The sequence below is a fragment of the Sinocyclocheilus grahami genome, unplaced genomic scaffold (assembly GCF_001515645.1).
Source record: "Sinocyclocheilus grahami isolate Dianchi unplaced genomic scaffold, SAMN03320097.WGS_v1.1 scaffold970.1, whole genome shotgun sequence".
Taxonomy (NCBI): domain Eukaryota; kingdom Metazoa; phylum Chordata; class Actinopteri; order Cypriniformes; family Cyprinidae; genus Sinocyclocheilus; species Sinocyclocheilus grahami.
Window position 1 is genome coordinate 190,039 of NW_015506149.1, and position 27,558 is coordinate 217,596.

Genomic DNA, 27,558 nt, shown 5'->3' on the forward strand with positions numbered 1-27,558 from the left:
CAAAAGTACAGAAAAACACACGAGGACATACATCATGATGAATGCCAAATTATCTTTATAATGATTATTTTATGATTAATGATGAATTCAAATTATGATTTGATCAATTAAAATTATGATCAATTATCTTAAAAAATTATATTGTTAACAAAAACAGCAGCAGCGGCAATAACAATGATCATGGTGATAATAATAATAATAATAATAGTACAAATGAAAAGTGAAAATGATTAACACAACAGATGCTCAAAAGTCATAATGTCTCATACACGAGTCAGTTTTAGCATTTTAATAGACATTTCATAAATATTTTAATAATTCATACAATATTGGTACGTAGATAAATGATATACTTTAAATTTGTTTTGTTTTTATTTTTATGCGTTTTTTCTTCCGTTGTTACGCGCTGACGTCAGGCGTCACGTGATCTGAGAATGCGGAAGTTCTGATCCTGAAAGTCTGAGCGCCTTCAAGCAGCCGAACGTTTGCGCTTTTGGCAAATAAATGGTCAGGTAAAGTGTTCCCTTTCTATCTTAACAGCGGCATCTCATAGATATTTTAGTTATCCGTTCATTTTTGGCCGTTGTGTTTTCTTCAGCGGTGAATGCAGGATGCTCGCGTTATGCATATCAAATCAGCTGATTTGTTTCAGATAACTGTCGTATTACTATTATATTCTCTTATTAAAAGGTTTGCATTGCGACACACAACATAACCGTGTTTATTCAACTTTATCCGACTCTTGTGAGGCTGGATTAGTGTTTCATGATAGATACGTGACCCATGTATCTATGGGGCAAAAAGCATAAATCCCACATGATATGAAATGTACATTTCCATACAGTGTCCACTGAAGCATAAATATTATGTGGGCTGCCAACTTCAGTATGCAGTGTATTTGAATGTCATATTTAAGTATAGCACATCACACATATCAGCTACTACTTTGGCAAATTATAACACTAGATCATTTAAAATGACTTTATATTTCACAATTTGCTCATACAGATTGAATGATTCTTTGGTGTGTATCCGTGTATGTGTAGGATGACTCCGAAACGTTACCTGGAGGGACAGGTGTACTCTGTACCGCTCATCCAGCCGGATCTGAGGAGAGAAGAGGCTGTGCATCAGATCACTGATGCGCTACAGTACCTGGAAACGATATCAACAGACATCTTCAATAGGTGAACACACATTTATACACACTCTTTTATGCTGCAACGAGTGCTTTTGTGGAGATCAGAGATGCAGAAGTTCAAGAGGCTAGAATCAATAATATTATAGCAGTTCACACCAATGTTATATATTAGTGCTACTTTTTGAGTTGCCCATTCAGGTCTCAAAAAGAAGGATTTTTTAATAGGTGGATATGGATTTTATGAAAAATATTTTTGGCATGTATGTTGCTGAACTTACATTTATTTTAGCAACATATTTTGTATGTATTTTTTAGAATTATTTTACTTTTTTTTTTTTGTTATAAATAATGTATTAGTTCATTTTTAATATATTAAAATGGATTTATACAGTACTGCTCTTTTACAGAAATGAATACTTTTTTTAGTAAAGATGCAGTAAACTGATCAAAAGCAGCAGTAAAATATTTATAATGTTACAAAAGATTTCTAGTTCAAATCCAAGCTAGACAACTTTCTATTCTAGTAAATGTTTCTTGAGCAGCAGATCAGCATATTAGAATGATTTCTGAACGATCACGTGACCCTGAAGACTGGAGTTATGATTCTGAAAATTCAGCTTTGCATCAGAGAAATGGATTACATATTCAAATACATTAAAGTAGAAAACAGGTATTTAAAATTGTAATAAGATTTCACAATATTACTGTTTATTATTTAGATTATCGAATAAATGCAGCCTTGATGAGAGTTTAAAATCCTTATTTAAATCTTATCGATCACGAACAATATTTAAATCATAAGAATTAACACATTTTCGGTGAATAACACATAGCAAATATTTATGTGTGCAAGGCATAAAAATGCATATATATGATCAACAAACATAAGATGTAGTGACGACGCAGCACTGGTCCTTTAAGGTAAGTGATGGCTCAGTCCGCTGGCCCGAAACCCCCTCACACCGGCCCCAGGCCGTCCTTATTGTTGCGCCTGGCTATTGAAGGAGGGAGCGTGATTAGACCGTGTCAAAATAACAAAGGAGAGAAACACAATGAAAAGTGTGTTTTGCATGAGATGTAGTTGTGAGGGAGTGAGTGCTCAAATATGCTAATTCCAGCTGAACAGGCTGGAAAACCATCCACAGCGTTACCATGACAACATGGCACGTAGGGGTCCAGGGAACATATGTGTGTGTGTGTGTGTGGTGAAGCAGTGCGTTTCTAGGTCAGCTCCATTAAGCCTCTCCTTCCCCCCCTTCTCTTTTTAGTCATTCTTCTGTCATTTTCCCCCGTTTCTAATGGAGGGTCTCTTTTAGTTTAGTGCCATAGGCTACAGAGGAGCACACTGACTCAGTAGTGATGATAGGACTGTACACATGCACAATTACGCTCTCCTTCCTGCTGCGTTTTTTTGACGTTTTCAGGCTGGCGTATACTGTAGCTGTCTTCTGCAATCAAGGCATCTTTTTTCCCTTTCGCAATGTTTGTCCACAGAAACAGTGTAGAATGGACAAACGAAAGAGATACGCGGCTGGTAAATACAGATGGCTTACAGTAGGTGTAATAAAAAGACATTACAATATCAAGCCAGGACAAATGGCATTGGCATAGAGCCACCAAGGTCACAGTATACGCGCTGTTTCATCTGCTAATGTGCTGCAGTACACCATTATTCAGCATGCTGTTTGGAAAATATTACTTGAAGCGTTTCTCATTCGTCCAGGTTCGGCTGTCGCAGCTGTGCTCACCAAGGCTGCATTTATTTGATAAAAAATACAATAAAAACAGTAAAATTGTGAAATGTTATTACAATTCGAAATAACCGTTTTCTATTTGAATATATTTAAAAATTTAATTTATTATTGTGATGCAAAGCTGAATTTTCAGCATCACAACTCCAGTCCTCAGTGTCACATGATCCTTCAGAAATGTCTTCACTGTCACTTTTGATCAATGTAATGCATTCTTGCTGAATAAAACTAATAATAAAATAAAAAGGAATCTTACTGACAAACTTTTTTTAATGGTAAATATACATGTATATTACATATATTATTATATGTCTATTACAGGGCTCTCTGGAAGAAGAGAATGCAATATCTCAATGGGATTTTCTTGGTTAAATTTAAAAAAGCAATGATGCACTTATAACCTTATTTCTTATAGCACATTAAGCACACAAAACTGCAAAATTACAAAATTAAATTTGTACTTAATGCAGTATTTACATAGAATTTGTCTTTCAGAAATACCTGCAAAACAGAATGAGTTTATTTGTCATAGGCAGATTAAAAATGTCATTTTTGAAATTGAAATGAGCAATGTCGATCATGTAACAATAGTTAACCATCCAGCAAACATACTGGCTTAAACTGGATTCATTGTGAAACCGTTTTAATCAACAACAAATGAAATTGAGAATGGCCTGAATTTCAGATGACACTTTTGTGAAGTTCTGATCTTAAATGTGTTCACCTGTATCCTGCAGTTCTAGTTTGACTTGGTTTGGTTTTGACAGGGTGTCTCAGAGCGTGGAGAAGAACCGTGCACACCTTCAGTCCGTCACAGACCGGATCAAACTGGCTCAGGCCAGAGTCCAGAAGATCAAAGGAAGCAAGAAAGCCACAAAGGTGATGCAGATGATTCAGACGCACAGAGAATCTGACAGTCAGTCACACAGCGTAGAAGAGAAACTTATTCTGCAACATATGCCTGGAGCAGAAAGTGAATATGAGTTGTAGGTTTGGGCATAAGCTAATCATTAAAACTTATCAAGAAAGGTCTAAGAATTCATTCGAATTTAGAATTAATTTAGAATGAAGAACATTAAGCCTATTTTTCGGACCATTAAGATTTTGACTGCTGTAATGTTTGAGCTGTAGAAATTTTGTACTTCTAATAATTGTACTGTTAGTCACTTTGGATTAAAGCACCAACTAAATGACTAATTAATAATGATTGCACTGTACTGAGTGGTTTTATGTCTTATGTGTTTGTGTAGGTGTTCTCCAGTGCCAAATACCCTGCTCCAGAAAAACTGCAGGAGTATTCGTCCATCTTTACAGGTGCAGTGGATCCCGCCTCCCAAAAGCAGCCTCGCTTTAAAGTTCAGAGCAAACTCCGCCCACTGGATGACAAGGCCCTCCAGGTGAACAAATTCAGTCATTTGTTTATTAGCTCCTGCTCTCTTTCTTTCAAGTCTATGTGGCTCATATTTTGTTTTTAAAAAATCATTGAAATAAATGGAAATATGAGCTAGCATTTTGTCTTTAAATTCTCTCTATATATTCCCTTACAAATTAAAGTTGTTGTTTTTTTAATAAACCAAAAAATCTGTCATAATCTGTCACTACAGTACAGACGTCGCTCCTCTTTTTAATATTTTTTTGTTTTTTCGATATTTTTTTTTAGTTGGAATAGTGTTAAAATATCAACTCTATTGCTATGATTTTTATGGAACACTAGTAAGAGACATTCGCAAATAAAATGAAGGAATAAGTTATCAACGTAATATTTAAAACATAAAAATGTAAATAAATAAATCACTTTCTAAATGGACAAATTAAGAGGCATATTTAAAACAGTTTATTTAAATTATGATTTAAAATGTAATTAAATAATACATCATTTTTAAATGGCAAAATAAATGGGAATGTTTAAAACTGTTAAATTCATGCTTTAAAATGTAGTTAAATAAGATAATTAATACATTAATAAATCATTTTAAATAGAAAAATACATTGATTCAGTAAATGTTGTTTAATAAAGTAGTAAATTAGAAGTTATTTCTAAATGCACATTTTAAATAGCATTTTAAAAAAACATTTGCTTTTTTTTCCATTTATCAATTGCTTTCTTTGTTGTTTTGTCAAACCTTTTCTTTATCCATTTGTTAACTGAATTAAAAAATGCCATTGGATAGTTCTGTCATGGAAGCAACCAATCAGCTTGTAACACCTAACTTTTTTTTTTTAAACTGTTACAAGCTTTCAGCTCAATTTTAAAAACCAGGCAAGGGCTTAACAATCATTAATTGAAAAATTGTTCATTGAGGATATCTGTGAAAAAATCTGCATCAAATTATCTTTTTTAAGGGGTCATATGATGCTTTTTTAAAGATCATTATTTTGTGTATTTGGTGTAACAGAATATGTTGACATGCTTTAATGTTCAAAAAACACATTATTTTTCAAATACTGTACATTATTGTAGGTCCTCTATGCCCCGCCTCTCTCAAACGCTTCGTTTTCTACAAAGTCCCTCCTTCCGACAAGCGCAGTCTGCTCTGATTGGCCAGCTGACCCAGTGCATTGTGATTGGCCGAACACCACAAGCACTCGTCAGAAATGTAACACCCCTTACCATAATCACGAGCTTCATCTTTCAAAATAAATGTAAAGACAGAGCCCGAAAGGGGAACAGAGTCGCGTGACAGACACAGTGATGAAGCTGGTATGTGTTTGTGATGTGACCCCCCCCTCTCTCTCTTTCTCTCTCTCTCTCGCTCTCTCTCTCTTTCTCTCTCTCTCGCTCTTTCACTCTCTCTCGCGCTCTCTCACGCTCTCTCTCTCCCTCTCTCGTGCTCTCTCTCTCTCGCTCTCTCTCTTGCACGCTCGCTCGCTCGCGCACGCACACACACACACACGATGCGCAAAACTCCGCATTTGAGTCAATAGCAAATACTCAAACTAATAACAAAACATACTTACAGTCACTGATTCAGAAGTGCCAGATTGTCATAGCAAAGTCAGAATGACCTCCTCTCCTAGGTTCACGAAACGGTCGTCCATAAAATGCATTGCTGTTCTGTTGTAAATAATCTTAGTCAAATTACAACATAAAACTATCAACACAAATTTATGTTTAACATGTTTCATGAAATGACCCATAAATGTGTTTTATAGGAGAAGTTGATGTATTTGCCAGTATGTGTAAACACTAAGAAGCGCTCTGAGCATGAGACAGAGGAGGGTTTGGGAAGTCTGCCGAGAAATGTCAACTCAGTCAGCTCCTTATTGCTGTTCAACACAACAGAGAACCTGTGAGTACACAAACACCTACACATATTGACTGAATGCTGCACTGCCGATGCAACCTTATTAATGCTCATATAATCATCGCTGTGCATGTTTGTGTATTTTCAGCTACAAGAAATATGTGTTTCTTGACCCTCTGGCGGGCGCCGTGACTAAAACACACACCACGTTAGAGACCGAAAAGGAAGATAAACCATTTGATGCGCCGCTGTCGATCACCAAGAGAGAGCAGCTAGAGAGACAGGTGAGCCGCTCAGTCATACCTATAATGAAACGATACGCTGAAAACAGGATGCAAGCTCAGTTAATATCACTTTCATGCTTTCTTCTCAGACTGCAGAGAATTATTTCTATGTGCCAGACATGGGGCAAGTGCCTGAGATCGATGTGCCGTCTTACCTGCCTGACTTACCTGGCATCGCTGATGACCTCATGTACAGCGCTGACCTCGGCCCAGGGTTCGCACCATCTGTTCCTGCCAGCAACAGCATCCCTGAACTTCCTTCATTTGGCACGGAGCATGACGAATCTAGTGGATCTGGTGGGATCATTAAATTATGGCAGATTTTTTTTTAGAAATTAATTTATAATTATGTAATTTTGAAAAATACAACTCGTATATCATTATATAATTGTAAAATATATAATTATAAAATTATATATGTATATATCATTTTGAAATATAATTTAGAAAAATATAAATATACATGTAATTATTTTTTATTTATAAAGGTAAAATGAATTAAAAACATATTATTTAATAATTACTTGTTTGTGTTTTAAGACTCTCATTTTAGGCTTGAGGCTCCACCCCCTCCACCTCCTCCACCCCCTCCACCACCAGAGGCAACTCGGGTATCAGTCCCACCCCCTGGAACTTCCCCAGCTCCGCCCCCTCCACCCCCACCTCCACCTATCACAGCAGACCGCACTGATGCCATGTCAAGTCAAGCCCCTCCCACAGGTAAAAGATTCATTTTTCAGATTGATTGACTTGGTGAGTCTTTTTAGCGCAGTGTGTCATTACAGAGTTAGCCTAGGGAATTGTAAGTGGTCTCTTTACATGTGCAGTTGTGATTAGTGTTTTTTTTCCTGCACCTAGCTGTTTTCAGACTGCAAAGGTGGTTAAGTTTTTAAAACCTACATTTATTCACATCCACATCTTCTGCCCACAAACAACAACAACAAAAAAACTTTTTTTTTTTTGTCCATATACACTACCATTCGGTTTGTCTCTAATGCTTATCAAGGTTGCATTTATTTAGGCAAAAATACATTAAAAACAGTAATATTGTGAAATATTATTACAATTTAAAATGACTGTTGTCTGTTTTAATATATTTTCAAATTTAATTTATTTCTGATGGCAAAGCTGAATTTATATAGTGTTAAATTATAGTGTATATAATTTATTTTATATTATATTCTATATAAATTATAGTGTATGTAATTTATATATTATATATACAGGTATAGTGAAAAGAGCCCCTACTGAGGTGTCACAGCCGTCGGACGGCCGAGCCAGTCTGCTGGAGTCAATCCGAAACGCCGGCGGTATCGGCAAAGCAAACCTCCGCAATGTAAAAGGACGCAAGATGGAGAAGAAAAAACAGAAGGAGCAAGAGCAAGGTCAGACGCCAGCAGTGTTTACACTCTGTACTGAAAGCATACTGTCAAACAGGGTCAATTAGAGGGTGTTAACATTAGCTAAACTGTTATTAGGGTAAGAAACTTGTTAGTGTTTGCTAATGGAAGCATTAAAAAGCCAAGCCATGTGTAGAAACTTTGGACCGGTAAGCAACATCCTAGTAACCACATAGGTACACCCTGGCAACAATCCAGAATATATGTAAAAATGTACATGCAGTTATTTTGGAAGATGAACATATTAAGTGTACAAGAGTATTCATTTTTAAAGCAAGAGGAATTCATTGTGTTTCAGTATCGCTGGTATAAGGAAGAGCGCTGTGGTATTTGGAAAGGTCAAAAGAGAAATTTACTTTCATTAAATCTGCTTGACATTTGCTCTGAAATCGACTGACTCTGGACTCACAAAGTCTCAGATATTTCAAATTCTTCACTGATATATTATCAATGGATAAACCTTGTGGTCTTTTGAATTGGCCATCTCTGAGAGGTGTAATTACTAATGATTTAGGACTTGGGTGAGAGTAAATGCCACACTTAAGATTTGAAAGAACGCAATGTAATAATCTTTGCTACTTGTTATTCTCCTGAAATATGCCCTGTTTGCTGCAGAAAATAACAAAGGCAAAAGGAGACGTTTAGCAGAAAATCCAACCTGCTATTTTCTTTTCAATTAAAGTTAATGGGAAACGGATGCTGTGGAGTCTCCAAAAAGGTCAAAAATGCACAATAAAAGTGATGTGTATGACTTGTATATGACTCGTTTGGCTTCAAAATGTTTGGTTTTGCAAAATGTTTCAGTGTTTATCAAAGTAGCTCACCGAGGCTGCCTTTTTTGATACAAAATCCATAAAAACAGTAATATTTATAAATAGTATTATAATTATAACGTCATAATGTATATGTATATATAATAATGTTTTCTATTTGAACATATTTTAAAATGTAATTTAATCCTGTGATCAAAGCTGAATTTTCAGCATCATTACTCCAGTCTTCAGTGTCATATGATTCTTCAGAAATCATTCTAATATGCTAATTTGCTGCTTAAGAAAAACATTTCGGTTACACTTTACTTGAAGGGGTGTGCATAAGACTGACATGACACCTTCATAATCATGACATGACACATGTCATGAATATGAAGGGTTTTTATGCATGTTTATGACAACTGTCATTAAGTGTCATTCGCTCAGTTATATCATTTTTAATGCAGATATGACATTGTTTGAGATGTCTTTGTCATGGGCTATGGTTAGGGTTAGGGGTAAGGGTAGGTTAGGGTTAGGTCAAATAATGTCATATTTGCATTAAAAATGACATAACTGAGCGAATGACACTTAATGACAGTTGTCATAAACATGCATAAAAACCCTTCATATTCATGACATGTGTCATGTCATGATTATGAAGGTGTCATGTCAGTCTTATGCACACCCCTTCAAGTAAAGTGTTACCAACATTTCTTATCATTGTTAATGTTGAAAACCGTTGTGCTGCTCAATATTTTTGTAGAAACTGTGATACATTTCTTTCAGGATTCTTTGATTCCATTTGAGGAAAAAAAATAATTCTTTAGTAATATTTTAATGTCTTTACTGTCACTTTTGATACATTTTTGTACATCCTCGTAGTATATACAGTCTTCTGAAGCCATGTAATGTGTAAAACTTAGTTATATTTCCTATTGCTTAACCTAACAGTTGTCTTGTTTCCAGTTGGGGCAGCGGTGAGCGGTGGAGACCTGATGTCTGACCTCTTCAATAAATTGGCCATGCGCAGGAAAGGTTCGTTTTAGCGCCTCAGTCTCAGTTTTGTAATCCAACCTGATGCATTTTTCACTGTGAATATTTGACAGGTATCTCTGGTAAGGGCCCGGCGGCTGGAGACTCATCCGAAGCACCTGCCAGCTCCGGCGGGGCGTTCGCCAGGATGTCAGATGTGATCCCGCCCCTTCCAGCGCCACAGCAACCTACCGCAGATGATGAAGATGACTGGGAGGCGTAACCATGGCAACCCAGAGTTGAGTGCGAAACTCAAGATTGGAGATTTGAAATCCTCATAGACAGGGTCTGGAGATATTGTCTCTCCAAGGAGAGCTGTGGAGTGAGTGTCGAGTGAGACGTTTGGTCTCTTGTTTTGTAACCTGAAGGTCAGTGAATTAACACAAGTGTAAGATGATGTGTTCTATATGTCATGAAAACCCTTATAGTCTGAAAGATTATATTATTAAAGTCAACATGATCCCAAATTCACTATTTACATTCTTCATGCACATTTTTGGTCATCTGTGCTTGATTCATCAGTGCAAATTATTTCAAAAATTTGAAAATGTAAACTTTAATATTTTTATAATATTAAACATTATATAATACTACTGCAATGATACTATTATTACTGCAAAATAAAAAATATAAGTATAATTTACAGAACAACAGAAAAATTACAGTATTAATAAATAATTTAATTTCTATGTAATACTTAATTTCTTGGCTTTCAAATGTTAAACTATAGAGCTTCAACTTTTTCAACCATTTAAAAAATAAAAAAGTCCATTACAAAATACAAAAATCCATATAAATATGGAAAAATCCTATCTCTGATGCACACACATGTACATAATATGCATAGACTTCCTGGATGAGCTACAGTATGCAGGGCACATGGTATCCCATAATGCAATGTGCTTGACTGCACCTTGACTGCAACTGGAAGTGATATCAGCTGCCATATTTAACACCAGCAAAAGTTGACATTTTAACAATTGAATTGAAAAAGTCAACTTGACTCTAAATTCAGCCTATTAGCATGCCTCATTTGTGTTTCTGATCATTTGTGCATGATTTATAAAAAATTTAAAAATGCTTCTTTGTAACCTTTTCATCAAAATTTTGTAACTTCCTCCATTTTTTTAAAATGACTTTCATCTGATGTCATCTCGTCCACACAAGCAATTGATAAATATTAATGTTACCCACTTTAACTCGTAAATCTCACATTATGGTTGTCTTATGTTGACTTTAATAATTAATTGCTCTTTTTGATGAACATTTTTCACTACTCGTGCTCATTCAAAATTATGTGACTTCATGAAGTTGATGGTGAAATAACTAATGTTCCTTAAGGAAAAAAAAGAATGTAAAAAGCAGGTTGTATTTTTTGATATTTTGTTTTACATGCTCAAAAACATCTCCGTATTAGTGTCTTAAATACAGAAAATAAACTCTAATCTACTATGATTGTTTTAGCCCATCTGAGCGAGTCTGTTGGCTTCACATTTTGGATTACAAACACAAACCAATCCAGTCTTGTAAAAATCAGCTTTTATTAAATGAAAGTCAAGAACTGAACCAAAAACTCATGCTGAAACACAGAGGACAGAGGCAGCAGAACTCCGCCTCAATAATTCACAAGGCCAGAGTAGGCCAACAAACATCCATAATGCAGGACACACCGTAGTATTTTTACACACGTGGCTTGGCGCTGTCGAGTCGATGTCCTCAGAGCGGCGGTCTCTGTCGCTTCTCCAGGAAGAACTGTGGAATCAAATAAAGGATCAGACAGGGAGCATACGGCTAACGAATCATCCTCATCCTGTAATCCTCCACTTCCTGTCATTAGAACAGACCTGCTTACAGAGAGCACAGCTGGAGAACGTCTGTCTCATTAAAGCAGCACGCAGCTGGAGAGACACACACCAGCCCTCAGTCGCACGTCACATGCTGGTCTATCACTCTGCCACAATGACATTCTATCTACTATTTGAGAAATCAAAACAAACTTCATAGCTAACGCTAGTGACGCGGTCAGGGGAATCGTTCTGCCTCCACCTAAAACGTCACAATGTTTACTAACAGAAAAAGGGTCTATACTACTGTTTGAATTTGTTGCATGCTGTTTAACCCTCGGGGCCTCTTCGTTTAGGGGTCACACTTGGCTCCTTCGCAGTCAAAAGTGACCGAAGCCTTGAAATATAACTTTTTTTTTTCAGGAAATTCAGTGTAATACGTTTTTGTTTAATAATATTTTTGGATTATTATTTAGAATTTTATGGGGATTTTATGATACTATGCAATATTTATAAAATTGTAATTCGCAATTTTTTCCATTAGAATTAATATATTTTTATTTAATTAATTATTTATTATTTTTCAATAAATGCAATATTTCATGTTAAAACCGAGTGAAAACATTTAAAATCCATTTTTTTTAAGTGAGAATTGTGCCATCTGGTGACATTAAAAAAATTCAAACTTTATGTACTATTCTACTGTCATGTAAACTCCTGTATAGTTCCCTATATACATATATACAGAGGCCTTTGGATTCCCATTGTTTTTTAGACAGAATTTCTTCATTTTTATTAGGTTTTACTTTTAGATATGTATTTAGACATTCTAAAAGACTACTTTTTGTCAAGGTTTAAATATTTTTGGTTAGATAAATATCAGGCTTGCATTATGATTTCAATCAATCATTGAATATTCTCAAAATTTGCTCTGTTGCAGTCTTACCAGTTTATTTCTCTCTCTCTCTGTGTGTGTGTCATATTTTACAGAGTCACTCCTTGATTGCTGTGCACTTTTGTTCTGCACAGTGGCTGATTTGTAGTTTGTACCACCAAAAGATTCTCCATTCATTTCCTATGTCGGTAATTTTTGACCGCGAAGGAGCCAAGTGTGTATGACCCTTTAACATATCCGAATCATGTCCATGATTTTTTTTTGTGTGTTCACATAGCTAATGCGACAAAAGTCACCATGTGTCATCCCATTCCGATGAAGCCACTATTTAAAAAATTTCGAAATATAAATTTTTTCGGTCAAAAATGACGAAGAGGCCCAGAGGGTTAATGTACAATAAAAAAAAAAAAAGTAGGCAGTATATACAACATACTGCACAGTACGCTTACCCTCCTGATGCTGGCGAAGGCGGGACCAAATGTTGTGTGTGTGTGCTGGATCGAATCCATTCTGGACGTTTCTGCAGCGTGCCTGATCGGGCGTACCGGTGATCACACAGAACAATACATGCGTAATCGCCACGATGATGGATCGCACGACCTGCGTGAGGTGTGGAGAGAAACTGAGCTGTACTCTGCTCTTACTCATCTCAAAGACCGTTAGAAAGCAGACTGCATACTAGTCTTAAATGGAATAAATAATAAAAGTACTATGCTAATAGGCTATTCTGAAATCAGACAATGTCTGTTTGTATTACAATCTGCATTTGATTGCCTTTTGTTAAACACAGCATTGAATTACAGGAGTACGGGGCTCCGCCTACCAATAGATTGATTGACAGCTTTCATGCACAGATTCTCAATCAGTGCCTTCCCAGGACTTTTACCACCAACGTGAGGCTGAAACAGAAAGGAGAGAGTTAGAAATGGCAGATTCTTCCCAAATGCATCATCCTGTAGGAAGTCTCACCATGTTCTTGTCCAGGTAAGCCATCTTCTCCTGCAGCTCCGGTGGCTTTATGTTGGGATACGGCATTCCAACCATAACAATACATCTAAACAAAAGCACAAAAGTGTTTCATTCAATGATTATTGTTCATTCATTTCTAGCATATTACTTATTACATACTGTGCAGTATACACTAAATACTATTTTTTACAAAACAGCAAGTGAAGCAGTATGCATCAAGCATTATTTTACTATAATATAGCATTCAGTAATATTAGTAGTAGTTTTATATTTTACATTTATTTTAATTTTAGTTTTCGTGTTGTTTAGTATTTTTATTTATTTATTTTCAGTTTCCATTTTTATTTCAGTTCTCATTTATTTTCATTACTTTCATTTTAATACTTAAAACAACAAAAAACTTCTCATACTTAAACTGGGGGAAAAAAATTAAAAATTGCCTTTGCAACTAATTGAAATAAGTTACATTTTAAAATGTTTGTATCATTATTATAATAAAGTATTGATATTATGAATTAGTTTTTATTTTTATATTTTGAATTTTTTTTGTATTTAGTTATTTTCATTATTTTTTGGATTTAGTAATTTTAGCACTTCAACAAACTAAAAAATGGAAATGTTGCAACTACTCGATTATTTTGCATATAACTAATTGAAATAAGTATATATATATATATATATATATATATTTTAATAGAATTAGTATCAGTTAATGAAAATAATAGTAATATATACTATATTGTATATGCAGTGAAATATTCTATATTGTTGTCATGTCGTAGTGTGCTTCATTGTATATGGCACATTTTTGGTATTTATGCATACTGCTTACAGTATACTGCAGTGATAGTATGGCATGCGATTCTGAACGCAGTTTTACCTGCCCAGGTTGTCAGAGAAGTTGATTCCTTCACTCATTTTCCCTCCTACTACAGAGAATAGCAGCACCCCTGTCTGGCCACTTCCGGCATTACTGCAGCGCTGCATTAATGTAACAACCCATCATTTACTGTAGATATAAACACACAGACCTGCTCTAATTTACTTGTTAGTATAGTAATATTTCCACACTAACACACCTGTATACACTTGGAATAGTCACTGAGCACTTGCTCAACCTGACTGGCTTTTTTCGGCTCCTGGAAAATCTGAAACGCAGAGAGCATCTTAACTCATGTATAAATTGACTTGGCACGGTAGTACTGGTGTTTGTGTACTTTCTTCTTAGACTCTAGCCTCTGTAGGATGCCAGTACTCTCCCAGTGTCCCAGAATCCTCTTCTCATATTCGTAGGAGGGGAAGAAACAGACCACACCCCCCGGCACTATGTTACAGAGGTTTGAGAGAACACGGCCCGTCTCCTCCATCTGAGATAGGTAACAGGTATAAAGATCATGCTAAACATATTTTTGTGTTATTTCCTTTTTTTTTTTTTTTTAAGAAGTCTCTTATGCACATCAAGGCTACATTTGACCAAAAAATACAGTGAAAACAGTAATATTGTGAAATATTATTACAACTTAAAATAACTGTTTTCAAATTTCACTACTTTTAAGGCTTTTTAAAAACTTTAAGACCAAGTTAAGAGAATGTAAGGAATTAAATTAAATGGAATACAATACATCAATATGTTACTTTTTAATTAATTTTACACACAAAAAAGTAGCTGATGAAATCATTTTTACTGCTCCTTCTGATCACACTGCACAAAAGTGATGTTCTTCCTCAGTATTTTTGTCAAATGTCTAAAAATTCTTAAATCAAGGTAGATGCAAAAATGACAAGAAATTAAGCGTTAGCGTTAGTTCTGGCAGGTCACGTGAGTCAAGCTTGCATCAGCTGATTCTCAGCTGATCACATCTACCTATAGGAATACGACACCTATCGCGGCATTCATATATAAGCTCTATTCAGTATTATTCAGCAGCTTTTCAGCTTGCTCCGGAGCAAATTACCCTCCTCCATCCCCAGCTCCACCTTTCGCCACAGTCAGGAATTAGCTTTCTGATATTCCTTGCTAATCAGACTCCTTTATCTTGAATAAAGTGTTACACTTAAATATCATTAAGTACATTAATGATATCTGCCTTGTTCTGTTCTGTTAACCCTATGGGGGTTATTGTTGCTGCTCTCCCTGCTCATTCATGACAGGCTGCATGGATGGGCAGGGAGGTTTTAGCCTAGAACAGAACCATACCGCCAAACCAAACTTTATGCTAAGTATCTATCATTTTGACGATAGTGGTCCTGACAGAAGTCTTGTTTTCTGATAAATGTATTAAAATTAAGTGAAATAATGATACAAAATGATCTACAATTACAAATAGCTGCAAATGGGCTCACAAAAATCAACTTAATTCCAATCAAAAACAAGCTTTCATATGCCATTTACAAATATTTGTTCTCGTTTTAAAGTTAAGTTTGTCAAAATAAAACAATACTTTATATAAGTGTACAACTGATGATACTTTGTGGCCATAATTTAAGACGAGCAGATTTTTGTCGTGTTTGCTTGCAACCATCTGTGGTAGTTTTAATTTGCTCATGTAAGTTTTACCATCTGTGGCGTGTCTCTAGTTTGAAAAGTGAACTCCAACTGTTGTCCTGAGGGGCCGGCGCAAAGGACTATGGGTAGGATGTTCTCAGGGGGTATGACATGACCTGAAACAATTATGCAAGAGTTACACACATAATAAGCAACACTGCAAAAGATAGCAGGAAGAAATATGCACAATACCATAAACTCACCACATGAGAACTCTAAAATACGGTCTTCTGTGACCCCGGCGGAAAATAGAAGCTGCTTTTTAAAATCAGCAATCTGCAAAATAATGAACACAAAATCAGTCTTGCTTTCAGCATGCTCTTCTACACACTGAGAGTCTTTAATATGTCCGTTTAAAGTTATGTAACTGAGACAGCTGTGTCACTGTGTCCAACAGTGCATGTGAAGTTTGTGTGTGTGCTGACGGGCTGCATGGTTCCCCCAGCGATGATCACGGCCCTGCACTCCTGGATGATCTGTGCAAAGTGAACTGCGGCGTTCAGCAAGAGAAACTTCAGACTGCTCTGAGAGAGACATGCTGGAGAAGAAAGGAGAATTATGCATGAGAGACATTTCATATGTGTATCCATGTGCATGTGATCGAATATTCACTTACCCTGCCTTTGTATCACGACTCGTCCGTCTTTAGTGAGGGCAAACAGGAAACTTTCAGCCAGCATCATTGGAGAAGCCATGATTCGTTTGTCTTCTACTGCCATCTGCTGCTCTGAAGCATCTAGAACATCAAATCCACACTGCTTCTCTGTGTAAAACCAGGGTGAATGAGGAAGTAAGTGTTGACTGAGACCGGACTGTACCTGTAGGTTTGTTCTGAAGCGTCTGCAGTAAGCGTCCCAGTCCTTCTATGCGACGGTTCTCTTTGTTCTTAGATCCGGAGTGTGTGTTTACACCACTGCCTTCGTATTTCTCCACAAATCCAAACAGCTACACAACACATGGATCAACTCTGTGTGTTTGTGTTCATTTTTTAAAATGTGTCATAAATGTGTTCTCATACTCACTTTTTGGCTGATCATGCTCTTCTCAAAATATTTCTGAACCTTCAAAAGATAGATTAAACCACATTAAGGACTCTACCAATGTCATTTTATAAATGTATAAATATACAGTAATATTGATACATATATAAAAATTCTAAATGAGAATGTTGCATTGGCATCTATCTGAAATAAAATAAGTTTAAGTTAAATTACTAAAATGACAAACTAAAATTAAAATAAAGCTAAAATATAAAAATGTATTTAAACTTAAAAATGAAAATAAGAGCTAATTCAAAATATTCATAATATAATATAGTATATAAATAATTGAAGTACACTAAAATAAACACACACACACATACAGTGGGTACGGAAAGTATTCAGACCCCCTTACATTTTTCACTCTGTTATATTGCAGCCATTTGCTAAAATCATTTAAGTTAATTTTTTTTTCCTCATTAATGTACACACAGCACCCCATATTGACAGAAAAACACAGAATTGTTGACATTTTTGCAGATTTATTAAAAAAGAAAAACTGAAATATCACATGGTCCTAAGTATTCAGACCCTTTGCTGTGACACTCATATATTTAACTCAGGTGCTGTCCATTTCTTCTGATCATCCTTGAGATGGTTCTACACCTACACCTCAGAATTGTGGCAAGGCACAGATCTGGCCAAGGTTACAAAAAAATTTCTGCTGCACTTAAGGTTCCTAAGAGCACAGTGGCCTCCATAATCCTTAAATGGAAGACGTTTGGGATGACCAGAACCCTTCCTAGAGCTGGCCGTCCGGCCAAACTGAGCTATCGGGGGAGAAGAGCCTTGGTGAGAGAGGTAAAGAAGAACCCAAAAATTTAAGGGGGTCTGAATACTTTCCGTACCCACTGTACATATATATATTATTTATAATAATCAAAGTTGGTGTAGTGTTGTTATTGTTAATTGAAATAAAGCTGAAATAAAATCTAATTGAAATATTTGATGAAAAAACTAAAACCCGAATGAGAAATTCGGCTGAGAAATGAGAAATACTGGCTCTGAAACAAAATGTTTAAGATGGATTATTAAAAATGACTAAAACATGACTTAAAAATGAAGATAATTAGAAACTTTTTTTTTTTAATGAATAAAAAACTGAAAAATAAAAATATAATGTAAAAAATAAACACAAATTAAAAATATTAATAAATACAGTAGTATATAAATAATACTGAGTCAGTGTAATACCTTAAAAAGGTTTATGTTATCAACTTGAGCCTTAAACAGGAAGTCGTTGATGGCTCGCTTCCTGTTGTGTAAAGGAATTCAAAATCAGAACACTTTATGAAGGACGAAAACATTTAGAAGTGAAAGGTAATAATCAAAGTTGGTGTAGTGTTGTTATTGTTAATTGAAATAAAGCTGAAATAAAATCTAATTGAAATATTTGATGAAAAAACTAAAACCCGAATGAGAAATGTTGCACTGGCTCTGAAACAAAATGTTTAAGATGGATTATTAAAAATGACTAAAACATGACTTAAAAATGAAGATAATTAGAAACTTTTTTTTTTAATGAATAAAAAACTGAAAAATAAAAATATAATGTAAAAAATAAACACAAATTAAAAATATTAATAAATACAGTAGTATATAAATAATACTGAGTCAGTGTAATACCTTAAAAAGGTTTATGTTATCAACTTGAGCCTTAAACAGGAAGTCGTTGATGGCTCGCTTCCTGTTGTGTAAAGGAATTCAAAATCAGAACACTTTATGAAGGACGAAAACATTTAGAAGTGAAAGGTTTCTTGTACTCTGCGTGCCGGTTGTGTTTGTTTACCTGGTTGGCAGGACTGAGCGTTCGGATTCTGACCCACTTTACCTGTTAACAGGAAACCACAGCAATAAATCAGCTAGATAAAATGAGATGGAACAAGATAAAATACACAAACAAAACAATCTGCCACACAGCTGACCTCCGAGTGTGCGCACAAGTCCCTCCAGCACAAAGAGGATCTGTTTGATGTACATCAGATTTCTGCAACCATTCAACACTATGATATTTACATTAAATCACAATGATAGTGTGACCTGATGTCTAAAACATTACTTTAGTAGCTAGCAGACATGCTGAATGACCTTTCATTATGCTGATTTCCTTTTCACATTAAAGGAAAGGTTTTGTTTCTTGAGCATCAAATCAGTATATTAGAATGATTTCTGAAGGATCATGTGACACTGAAGACTGGAGTAATGATGCTGAAAATTCAGCGTTGCATCACACGAATAAATAACATTTTAAAATGTATTACAACAGAAAATAATTATTTAAAATTGTAATAATATTTCACAATATTACTGTTTTTACTGCAGTTTTAAAACAAATAAATGCAGCTTTGGTAGCACAAGAGACTTTTTGACAGCATCAGATTGATTCCTTTTCATTGTGTGAACATTCTGTAAAAGTTCTCTTTTTGTGTTCCACAGAAGAAAGAAAGTCATACGGGTTTGGAACAACATGAGGGCGAGTAAATAATAAACTTTAGCCTAAATTAGTGTGTTGTATTTTTACCTGTAGTGCTCACAGTACTGAGAGAGCTCTGAATGAGCCCTGCAGAGCTGAAAAATGAGAAACACACATCAGTTAACCAGCAATCTGACTACACTAGATCTGATCAGTGAGTATGTGTGTCCGTGTACCTGTGCTCCACTGATTTCTGTGCTGTGTATAGCTGAGATGCTGTCAGTCAGATTATGAGCCTCATCTATAATCACAATCTGATCCTTTAGTTTGATCCCGGATGCTTTGCGGGTGGAAGCATGGAGCAGCGACTGACACGGCAACACCACCACCTGAGAAAGAGAAAGACTGAAAGCACAGGGTTGTATATGAGCGAGAGTGTGTTGCATCAGGTGTGTGTGTACCTGTGCTGCTGGTATGGCCATCCTCGTGCTGTAGTAAGGACACGTGTGTATCTCCCGACCGTGGTGCAGGAGCTGCTCCACGTCTCGCACCTTCACCAGCACCTCGTCCCTCATCGCCATCAAACTTTCAAAACCTGAGAAGGGACACGTCGCCTTGGCAACGCCGCGTCGACGTTTCGTCTCAGAGTCTGACGCCTTTTCTTGTTTCTCTGCAGATGGAGGTCAGAACTTCCACATTTAGCTCATGTCATTCTCGCCTGATTATGTTATCATTGGGTCATTTGAAATCAGCAGAGTTTGAATTGGCAGAGACTGTGGTGACGTTTCAGACCGTGTTTGTTTTTCTGCATTTCTAAACAGCAGTCGTTCATCATTTGGACGTTTCCGAGCCGGACGACCTCTGGATTAATGCACAGGGTCTATAAACGGCAAAATGACAAACATCATCTAATTGCCCGTTTATAGATGCATAAGAATTTATTGTTGAAAATTGGCCTTGCATTGCGGCAGCACTGATTTTCCACAAAAAAATGTCAAAGCAGAATTTTTGTTATAGACACTCATTATAAAATATTATAGCATGTTAAAACTGATTATATAATGATCATATCATTATATACTACTGTTTAAAGCTTAGACTTATTTTTTAAGAAATTAATACTTTTATTTAGCAAGGATGCTTTAAACTGATCAAAAGTGACAAAAACATGCTATTTTAAATAAATGCTGTTCTTTTGAACTTTCCATTCATCAAAAAAAAATCCTTAAAAAAAAGTTTCCATAAAACTATTAAGCAGCACAACTGTTTTCAACATTGATAATAATGAGAAATGTGTCTTGAGCAGCAAATCAGCATATTAGAATGATTTCTGGAGGATCATGTGACACTGAAGACTGGAGTAATGATGCTGAAAATTCAGCTTTGATCACAGGAATAAATTGCATTTTTAAAATATATTTAAATAGGAAGCAGTTATATAAAATTGTAATAATATTACTGTTTTTACTGTATTTTTTAAATCAAATAAATGCAGCCTTGGTGAAAAGAAACTTATTTCAGAAACACTAAAAAGTCTTAAGACCCCAAACGTTGGTATGTGTTCAATTATTGTTAGTGTTTTTTTTTATTAATAGTGATAAAAGTATCACAATGACAATTCTGTGTGCATGTTTACCTGTCTGGAGCCCAGGTTAACCAAGCAAACAGCGGCCCCGTATGGACTCTTCTGCAACTCGTGCACAAACTGAGCCATCTGAGAGTGAGTTCAGCTACAGTAATAAATCTAAAGATGTAAAACATATTGTTAAACATGCACAAACGCCTTGTTCACCAATGCAGGGTAGAAAGTTTTAACATGTACCTTAGTAACAAGATCCTCCTCCAGATCATCATCATCCTCATCACACAGCCTGCGGAGGAAACCCTATGAGAACTCAAGGCTGGAGAAAACACACTCATCCAGTCATCCATAAACACAAGCAATACCTGCTCTTGGGTGTGGCCTCATCATCACTCTCATATTCTGCTACAATAAGCCCCTCCTCCTCTGGATTGTGTGTCTCTGACTCCGCCCCCTCTTTGCTTAGCTGCAGTAATTTTACAGCCTCATCTTCTTCACTGGCCTGTTAAAGGTACAATAAGCAACCTGATACTTTTATTGGGTAAATGTAATATCCATTAACAACTGAAATAGCAGATCCATACTCAAATGATTTATGATTTGTGAAGAATTAAGAACTAAATCATAAAACCTTGTTTATTTCCAGGTAAAGATGATAAAAAAAAAAAACTGATCCCACTATTCATGCACTCACTTTTCTCTTCATGGCATATCTGAGCTGGGCATTGTGTCGGATCACCTCCAGATTAAAGGTACAATAAGCAACCTGATACTTTTATTGGGTAAATGTAATATCCATTAACAACTGAAATAGCAGATCCATACTCAAATGATTTATGATTTGTGAAGAATTAAGAACTAAATCATAAAACCTTGTTTATTTCCAGGTAAAGATGATAAAAAAAAAAACTGATCCCACTATTCATGCACTCACTTTTCTCTTCATGGCATATCTGAGCTGGGCATTGTGTCGGATCACCTCCAGTCTCTCTTCTCGCTTCTTCCGTTTCAGCTCTTCATCCTGAATGAAATTGAGGACAAGCATGATATTTGTTTTCATTTGTTAGACAGGAGTTTTCCTGATCATATATGATCATTATTGTGCGAAGGACCCCCATCGTAAATGTAAAAAGCACCTAGATATTTTAATAGACTCAATTTCTAAATAATTAAATTAAATATTATTTGGAAATTGTTTTATTTATTTTTTTACAATGCATTATTAAATGTTCTACTCTATATTAAACTATCTTGTTAAATGTAATATTTATTTTATTGTTTAGTCCACATTTTTTCATTTATATTAATACAATATTTTTTTACCAAATTATTTATTTATTTAAATTAATTTGTTTATTATTTATTTGTCATTTTTGTATTTGTAAAGCAAGGGACCACTATCCTAAAATTTAAAAGGCAGCTAGATATTTTAATGTATAAGACCCTATTCATAAATAATTAAATATTATTTGAAAATAATATTTTGAATATATTTATTTTTTAACATTACATAACTACAATTTTCTACTCACTATAGTACTGTTAGATGTATTATTTATTTATCTGATTATTTTAATCATTTTTTTATTTTGTATTATTTTATTATTATTTATTTGTAATGCGAGGTACCCCATCCTGCAATTTAACAGACAGCTATTATATATATATATATATATATATATGTATATGTGTGTGTGTGTATTATTTTGAAAATATTTTGGGTGTTTTTACATTCCAATATTACATTTTTACTTACTATAATACTGTACTGTTAGATGTATTATTTATTCATATATTTGATTATTTTAAATGTATTTTAATATAAAAAAATAATTTTATTTATTTGCATTTTTTTACACTGCTTTTCTCTAGCTCAGATCCAGGTTGAAAGCCCCGGCACATGACTTGTTCTGATGAACTGTAAGAGGCACATAATAATTCTCATACCTTTAACTTGTTCACAATGTCTCGCTCTGCTTTCTTCTGCACAAACTCAGACACCCAGGCCGGCTCTGATGTTTGGCTGGTGCTGTTCTCCTCCTTCACAGCATCACACTTCTTCTCGGGTCCATCCTGAAGTTTAGCAGCCTGCAGTTTCTTCTGCTCCTCATAGTTTCTCAGCCATGTCAGTGCACCACACATAAGACTCAGAGATGTTCCCTGCAGGATCAAACACAAGACAGCTTAAACATTCACTGTCAACTTAAAAGAGCCGTGTAAAGGGCCTCCATGAAGCTCTCCTGGATGTGATTGGGCTGGAAAGGGAAAGGAAACCGACTACTCTTGCTCTCCATGTCACATAATCAGGATCAGCTCAGATTCCTGCATACACCACATACACTGCATTTGGCCGAGTCAAACTGACAATAAACTCCTCACAGAGTCAACGGAATATGACTTAAGTTCATATCTAAATCTGTCGCTTTCCCCGTGTAATTACATTGAGATCACAGAGGGCAACAAGGAAATATCACATGTTATTTCATATAAAAGAAAAACTAGATCCACAGCGTAAACGTCCTCGAACAGCCGCGCCAGTCTTCTGCTTCAGCCAATGAAAACGAGGAAAAACTTCTTATAGGGACCAGCGTCAAATTATACTCTCTCATAAAAACCGAAATATGAAACTCCCGATTTCTATTTCTAGAACGTCTTCCGTTGATTCACTAGTTATCATTCTTTTATTTAAACATAAGTTATGTTTTCTTTGAAGTCGTCTGTTTGTTTGAAATTTTATCGTATTTATACTATTGTATTTTAGTAGTCGGTTTCCTTTCCCTTTCCAGCCCAATCACATCCAGGAGAGCTTCATGGAGGCCCTTTACACGGCTCTTTTAAGTTGACAGTGAATGTTTAAGCTGTCTTGTGTTTGATCCTGCAGGGAACATCTCTGAGTCTTATGTGTAGTGCACTGACATGGCTGAGAAACTATGAGGAGCAGAAGAAACGTCCTCGAACAGCCGCGCCAGTCTTCTGCTTCAGCCAATGAAAACGAGGAAAAACTTCTTATAGGGACCAGCGTCAAATTATACTCTCTCATAAAAACCGAAATATGAAACTCCCGATTTCTATTTCTAGAACGTCTTCCGTTGATTCACTAGTTATCATTCTTTTATTTAAACATAAGTTATGTTTTCTTTGAAGTCGTCTGTTTGTTTGAAATTTTATCGTATTTATACTATTGTATTTTATGATCTCACTGTTAGTATAATTTATATACTATTTATGCTATTCATATTTTGAATTAGCTTTTTTTTTTTTTTTTAATAATCGTGTTATATACTTTTGTCATTTTTATAAGCTTTGTTTTTATATATATTTTGGAAAGTGTACAGTATAAATACAAATGAGTATTTTTAACATAAGTGTATTATTCTTTTTTTATTACAACACTGAATACAGTATATAGTAGGGGTGGGAGAAAAAATAGATTCTCCGATGCATCGCGATTCTCTCTTCAACGATTCTGAATATTTCAATCATTCGGAGCTTGGTTTTCCCCCGCAATTGGCATGTGTGCACACTAGAGACGCAGTATGGCAAGCCGTTTTGACTTTTATTCATTCTCAGGATATGAATTCTTGATATCAACAATTACATTTTCACTAGTTAAAATGTTCATTCTTGATATCAGGAATTAGATTTCTACTAGTAACAATTGCTATTTTTGATATCAGCAACTACATTTCCACTAGTAACAATGTTAATTCTTGATATCAACAATTACTTTTCAACTAGTAAAAACTATAATTCTTGATATCTGTAATTGTATTTTCACTAGTTAAATGTCACCATAGGCTGCCATTCAAAATCAATTGTTGATATCAAGAACTGATTTCTTACTAGTTGAAATTCCAACTTCACATATCAGAAATACAATTCTTACTAGTAAAAACCTTTATTTTTGATATCAGTAATCACATGGTTACTAGTACGGATGTTTCTTCTTGATATCAACAATTTGATTGTCACTAGTGACAATTAAATTGTTGATATCAAGAATTAACATTTCAACTAGTGACAATGAATTCTTGATATCAAAAATAAAGGTTTTTACTAGTAAGAATTGTATTTCTGATATGTGAAATTGGAATTTCAACTAGTAAGAAATCAGTTCTTGATATCAACAATTGATTTTGAATGGCAGCCTATGGTGACATTTAACTAGTGAAAATACAATTACAGATATCAAGAATTATAGTTTTTACTAGTTGAAAAGTAATTCCTGATATCAATAATTAACATTGTTACTAGTGGAAATGTAATTGCTGATATCAAAAATAGCATTTGTTACTAGTAGAAATCCAGTTCCTGATATCAAGAATTAACATTTTAACTAGTGAAAATGTAATTGTTGATATCAAGAATTCATATCCTGAGAATGAATAAAAGTCTAAACGGCTTGCCATAGACGCAGACGTCATTGCACAGAATTTGCGCTGGGAGACACGTGCACATTGCTTGACAGTGTGTGCTTCCACCCGCAGTTATTTCAGTATTTTACTTTAGATATGCTTTTATTTATGCCGTTTGGAATGCAGTACTATTAGATGCACGAAACTCGCGCACTGACACTTTCATGTGCACTTTGTGTTTGTTGTCATGAAGCTCGAGCGCGACTGCGGTTAAATGCACTTGCATCTCCGAATACTTTTATATGAAATTGATGTAAATACAGTCAGTTATGTTTTCAGAGCAGGACAGAACATCTGATATATCGAAATAGATCTGTGCATTAGTGTAAATGCAGCCTGTTAAAGCTGCCACTGTCTATGATCGCATCGATAATAATCAAATGGCAATAATGCGGAGGAAAAAAGAAAACCCCATAACTAGCCTATTGTCTGTAAACTTTGATTCACACCCCTAGCTATTTTTTAAGTTGGCAGTACTGACATACAGAGATTCCAACTATAAACAAAAAGCATAGAAACTGCAATTTTGGTTCAAATGTAAAATTGTAAAGATGTATTTGCACCGCAGAAGAATTAGAAAAAAATGTAGATCAAGAACAGTTTTGGAATCGGATCACGAAGTGCCTAAAGATTCCCACCCCTAGTATTTAGTGGGAAACTGTATAGTTATAAATATCATCAGGTGGTATAGTAGACAGGCTATATATATATATATATATATATATATTCGTGGAACACACAACACTAGTATACATTTATTTAACACATACTTATTTACATTTCAAATTTGCACATCATATATGTACATTAAAAATTGTCTATATTATATTATGTTTTTGCACATTGTCTATTTTTATAATATTCTTTTTATTATCTGTGTCCTGTCTTGTCACGGTCATTCTGTTGCACTGTGGAGCTTCAGTCACTAAAACAAATTCCTCGTATGTGTAAACATACCTGGCAATAAAGCTCATTCTGATTCATATATCCCACCAAATCAGGGAGGGCTAATAACTTTAAAAATCACAATAATATTAATACACACTGTATACAAAAAGAGCACTGGGCAATTCACCACAATAAAAATATAGTAGATCACGAAGTGCCTAAAGATTCCCACCCCTAGTATTTAGTGGGAAACTGTATAGTTATAAATATCATCAGGTGGTATAGTAGACAGGCTATATATATATATATATAATCGTGGAACACACAACACTAGTATACATTTATTTAACACATACTTGTTTACATTTCAAATTTGCACATCATATATGTACATAAAAAATGTCTATATTATATAATGTTTTTGCACATTGTCTATTTTTATAATATTCTTTTTATTATCTGTGTCCTGTCATTCTGTTGCACTGTGGAGCTTCGGTCACTAAAACAAATTCCTCGTATGTGTAAACATACCTGGCAATAAAGCTCATTCTGATTCATATATCCCACCAAATCAGGGAGGGCTAATAACTTTAAAAATCACAATAATATTAATACACACTGTATACAAAAAGAGCACTGGGCAATTCACCACAATAAAAATATAGTAACAATAATCGTGCTAGTCCTGCAACACAAAAGCTTATTGTAAGTACCTTGAATTGAGCATTTTCATCAATAAATTCTTTAATCCAATCAAATACCTTTAAAACAACTGGATCTACGAAAGAGGAATTAAAAACCAACCGGATGGTTCTCCTTTAAGAGACCTATAAAACAAACCTTTATGAAAACCACCATCTTCATAAATATTCATGAGAAAACACTTAATGATTCTTATTACCTGATCTTACCCGCATGCTTGTTTGTAACATCAATGGATGAATGAGATGAGAGAATGTTATTCTACTGTGCTTTATAGCACATGCAGAATTACGCTAGCCCACAGACTTGTGGGAAGTGTAGTCCCAAACTCATTCATCACCCTGTTACATATACATACTCTCTTTAAACACTGATAAATAAGAATCCTTTACTGTCAGTTTGTCTGGTATAGACTATAATTCCTATGCTTTGTATTTGATGGCCATTAAAAAAAACAGAATCTTTGAAACGTCAAAAATAACTTTCAATATTTAACCTTATATAAATGTTTATTTTCTCTAGCTTTTGGTTTTTATTTTATTGTTACTGCTTTTATTATTTATATATGTCTTGTTTAATTGTATATATTTTTAGTTGTTGTTCTATTCTTGTTACAAGTTCATGTACGAAAAAAAATGTGTAATCTGGCTAGAAAAACATGTCTACCATTTTTTTCGTTTTTGACTGTGGTTAAGAGTTTAGTGACGGTGCCTGAGG

At 35.0% G+C, this 27,558-nt stretch overlaps 1 protein-coding gene and 1 pseudogene across 2 annotated transcripts; one reads left to right on the forward strand and one right to left on the reverse strand.

Annotated features, from left to right (window-relative positions):
• The first annotated feature begins 428 nt into the window (after window positions 1-428).
• LOC107564895 (WAS protein family homolog 1) lies at window positions 429-10,161 on the forward strand. Of its 2 annotated transcripts, XM_016250065.1 has the most exons (11): window positions 429-512; window positions 1,047-1,187; window positions 3,660-3,771; window positions 4,143-4,289; window positions 6,046-6,182; window positions 6,286-6,421; window positions 6,511-6,718; window positions 6,962-7,141; window positions 7,648-7,806; window positions 9,543-9,611; window positions 9,683-10,160. In XM_016250065.1, exons 1-11 carry the CDS (start codon window positions 505-507, stop codon window positions 9,829-9,831), a joined length of 1,446 nt encoding a protein of 481 aa, XP_016105551.1. In that variant the 5' UTR covers window positions 429-504; the 3' UTR covers window positions 9,832-10,160. The 2 variants fall into 2 exon arrangements, with proteins under 2 accessions (XP_016105551.1, XP_016105552.1); XM_016250066.1 differs by lacking the exon at window positions 429-512 and having other exon boundaries at window positions 1,039-1,187; window positions 9,683-10,161.
• A 1,079-nt stretch (window positions 10,162-11,240) lies between these two features.
• LOC107564897 (putative ATP-dependent RNA helicase DDX11-like protein 8) lies at window positions 11,241-23,448 on the reverse strand (annotated as a pseudogene).
• Between the last annotated feature and the right edge of the window lie 4,110 nt (window positions 23,449-27,558).

Excerpts from the sequence above, each read along its gene's own strand:
- LOC107564895 (XM_016250065.1), top strand. Across the intron at positions 6,183-6,285 it reads TTCAACACAACAGAGAACCT|CTACAAGAAATATGTGTTTC; the intron begins GTGAGTACACAA and ends GTGTATTTTCAG. Across the intron at positions 7,142-7,647 it reads AAGTCAAGCCCCTCCCACAG|GTATAGTGAAAAGAGCCCCT; the intron begins GTAAAAGATTCA and ends TTATATATACAG.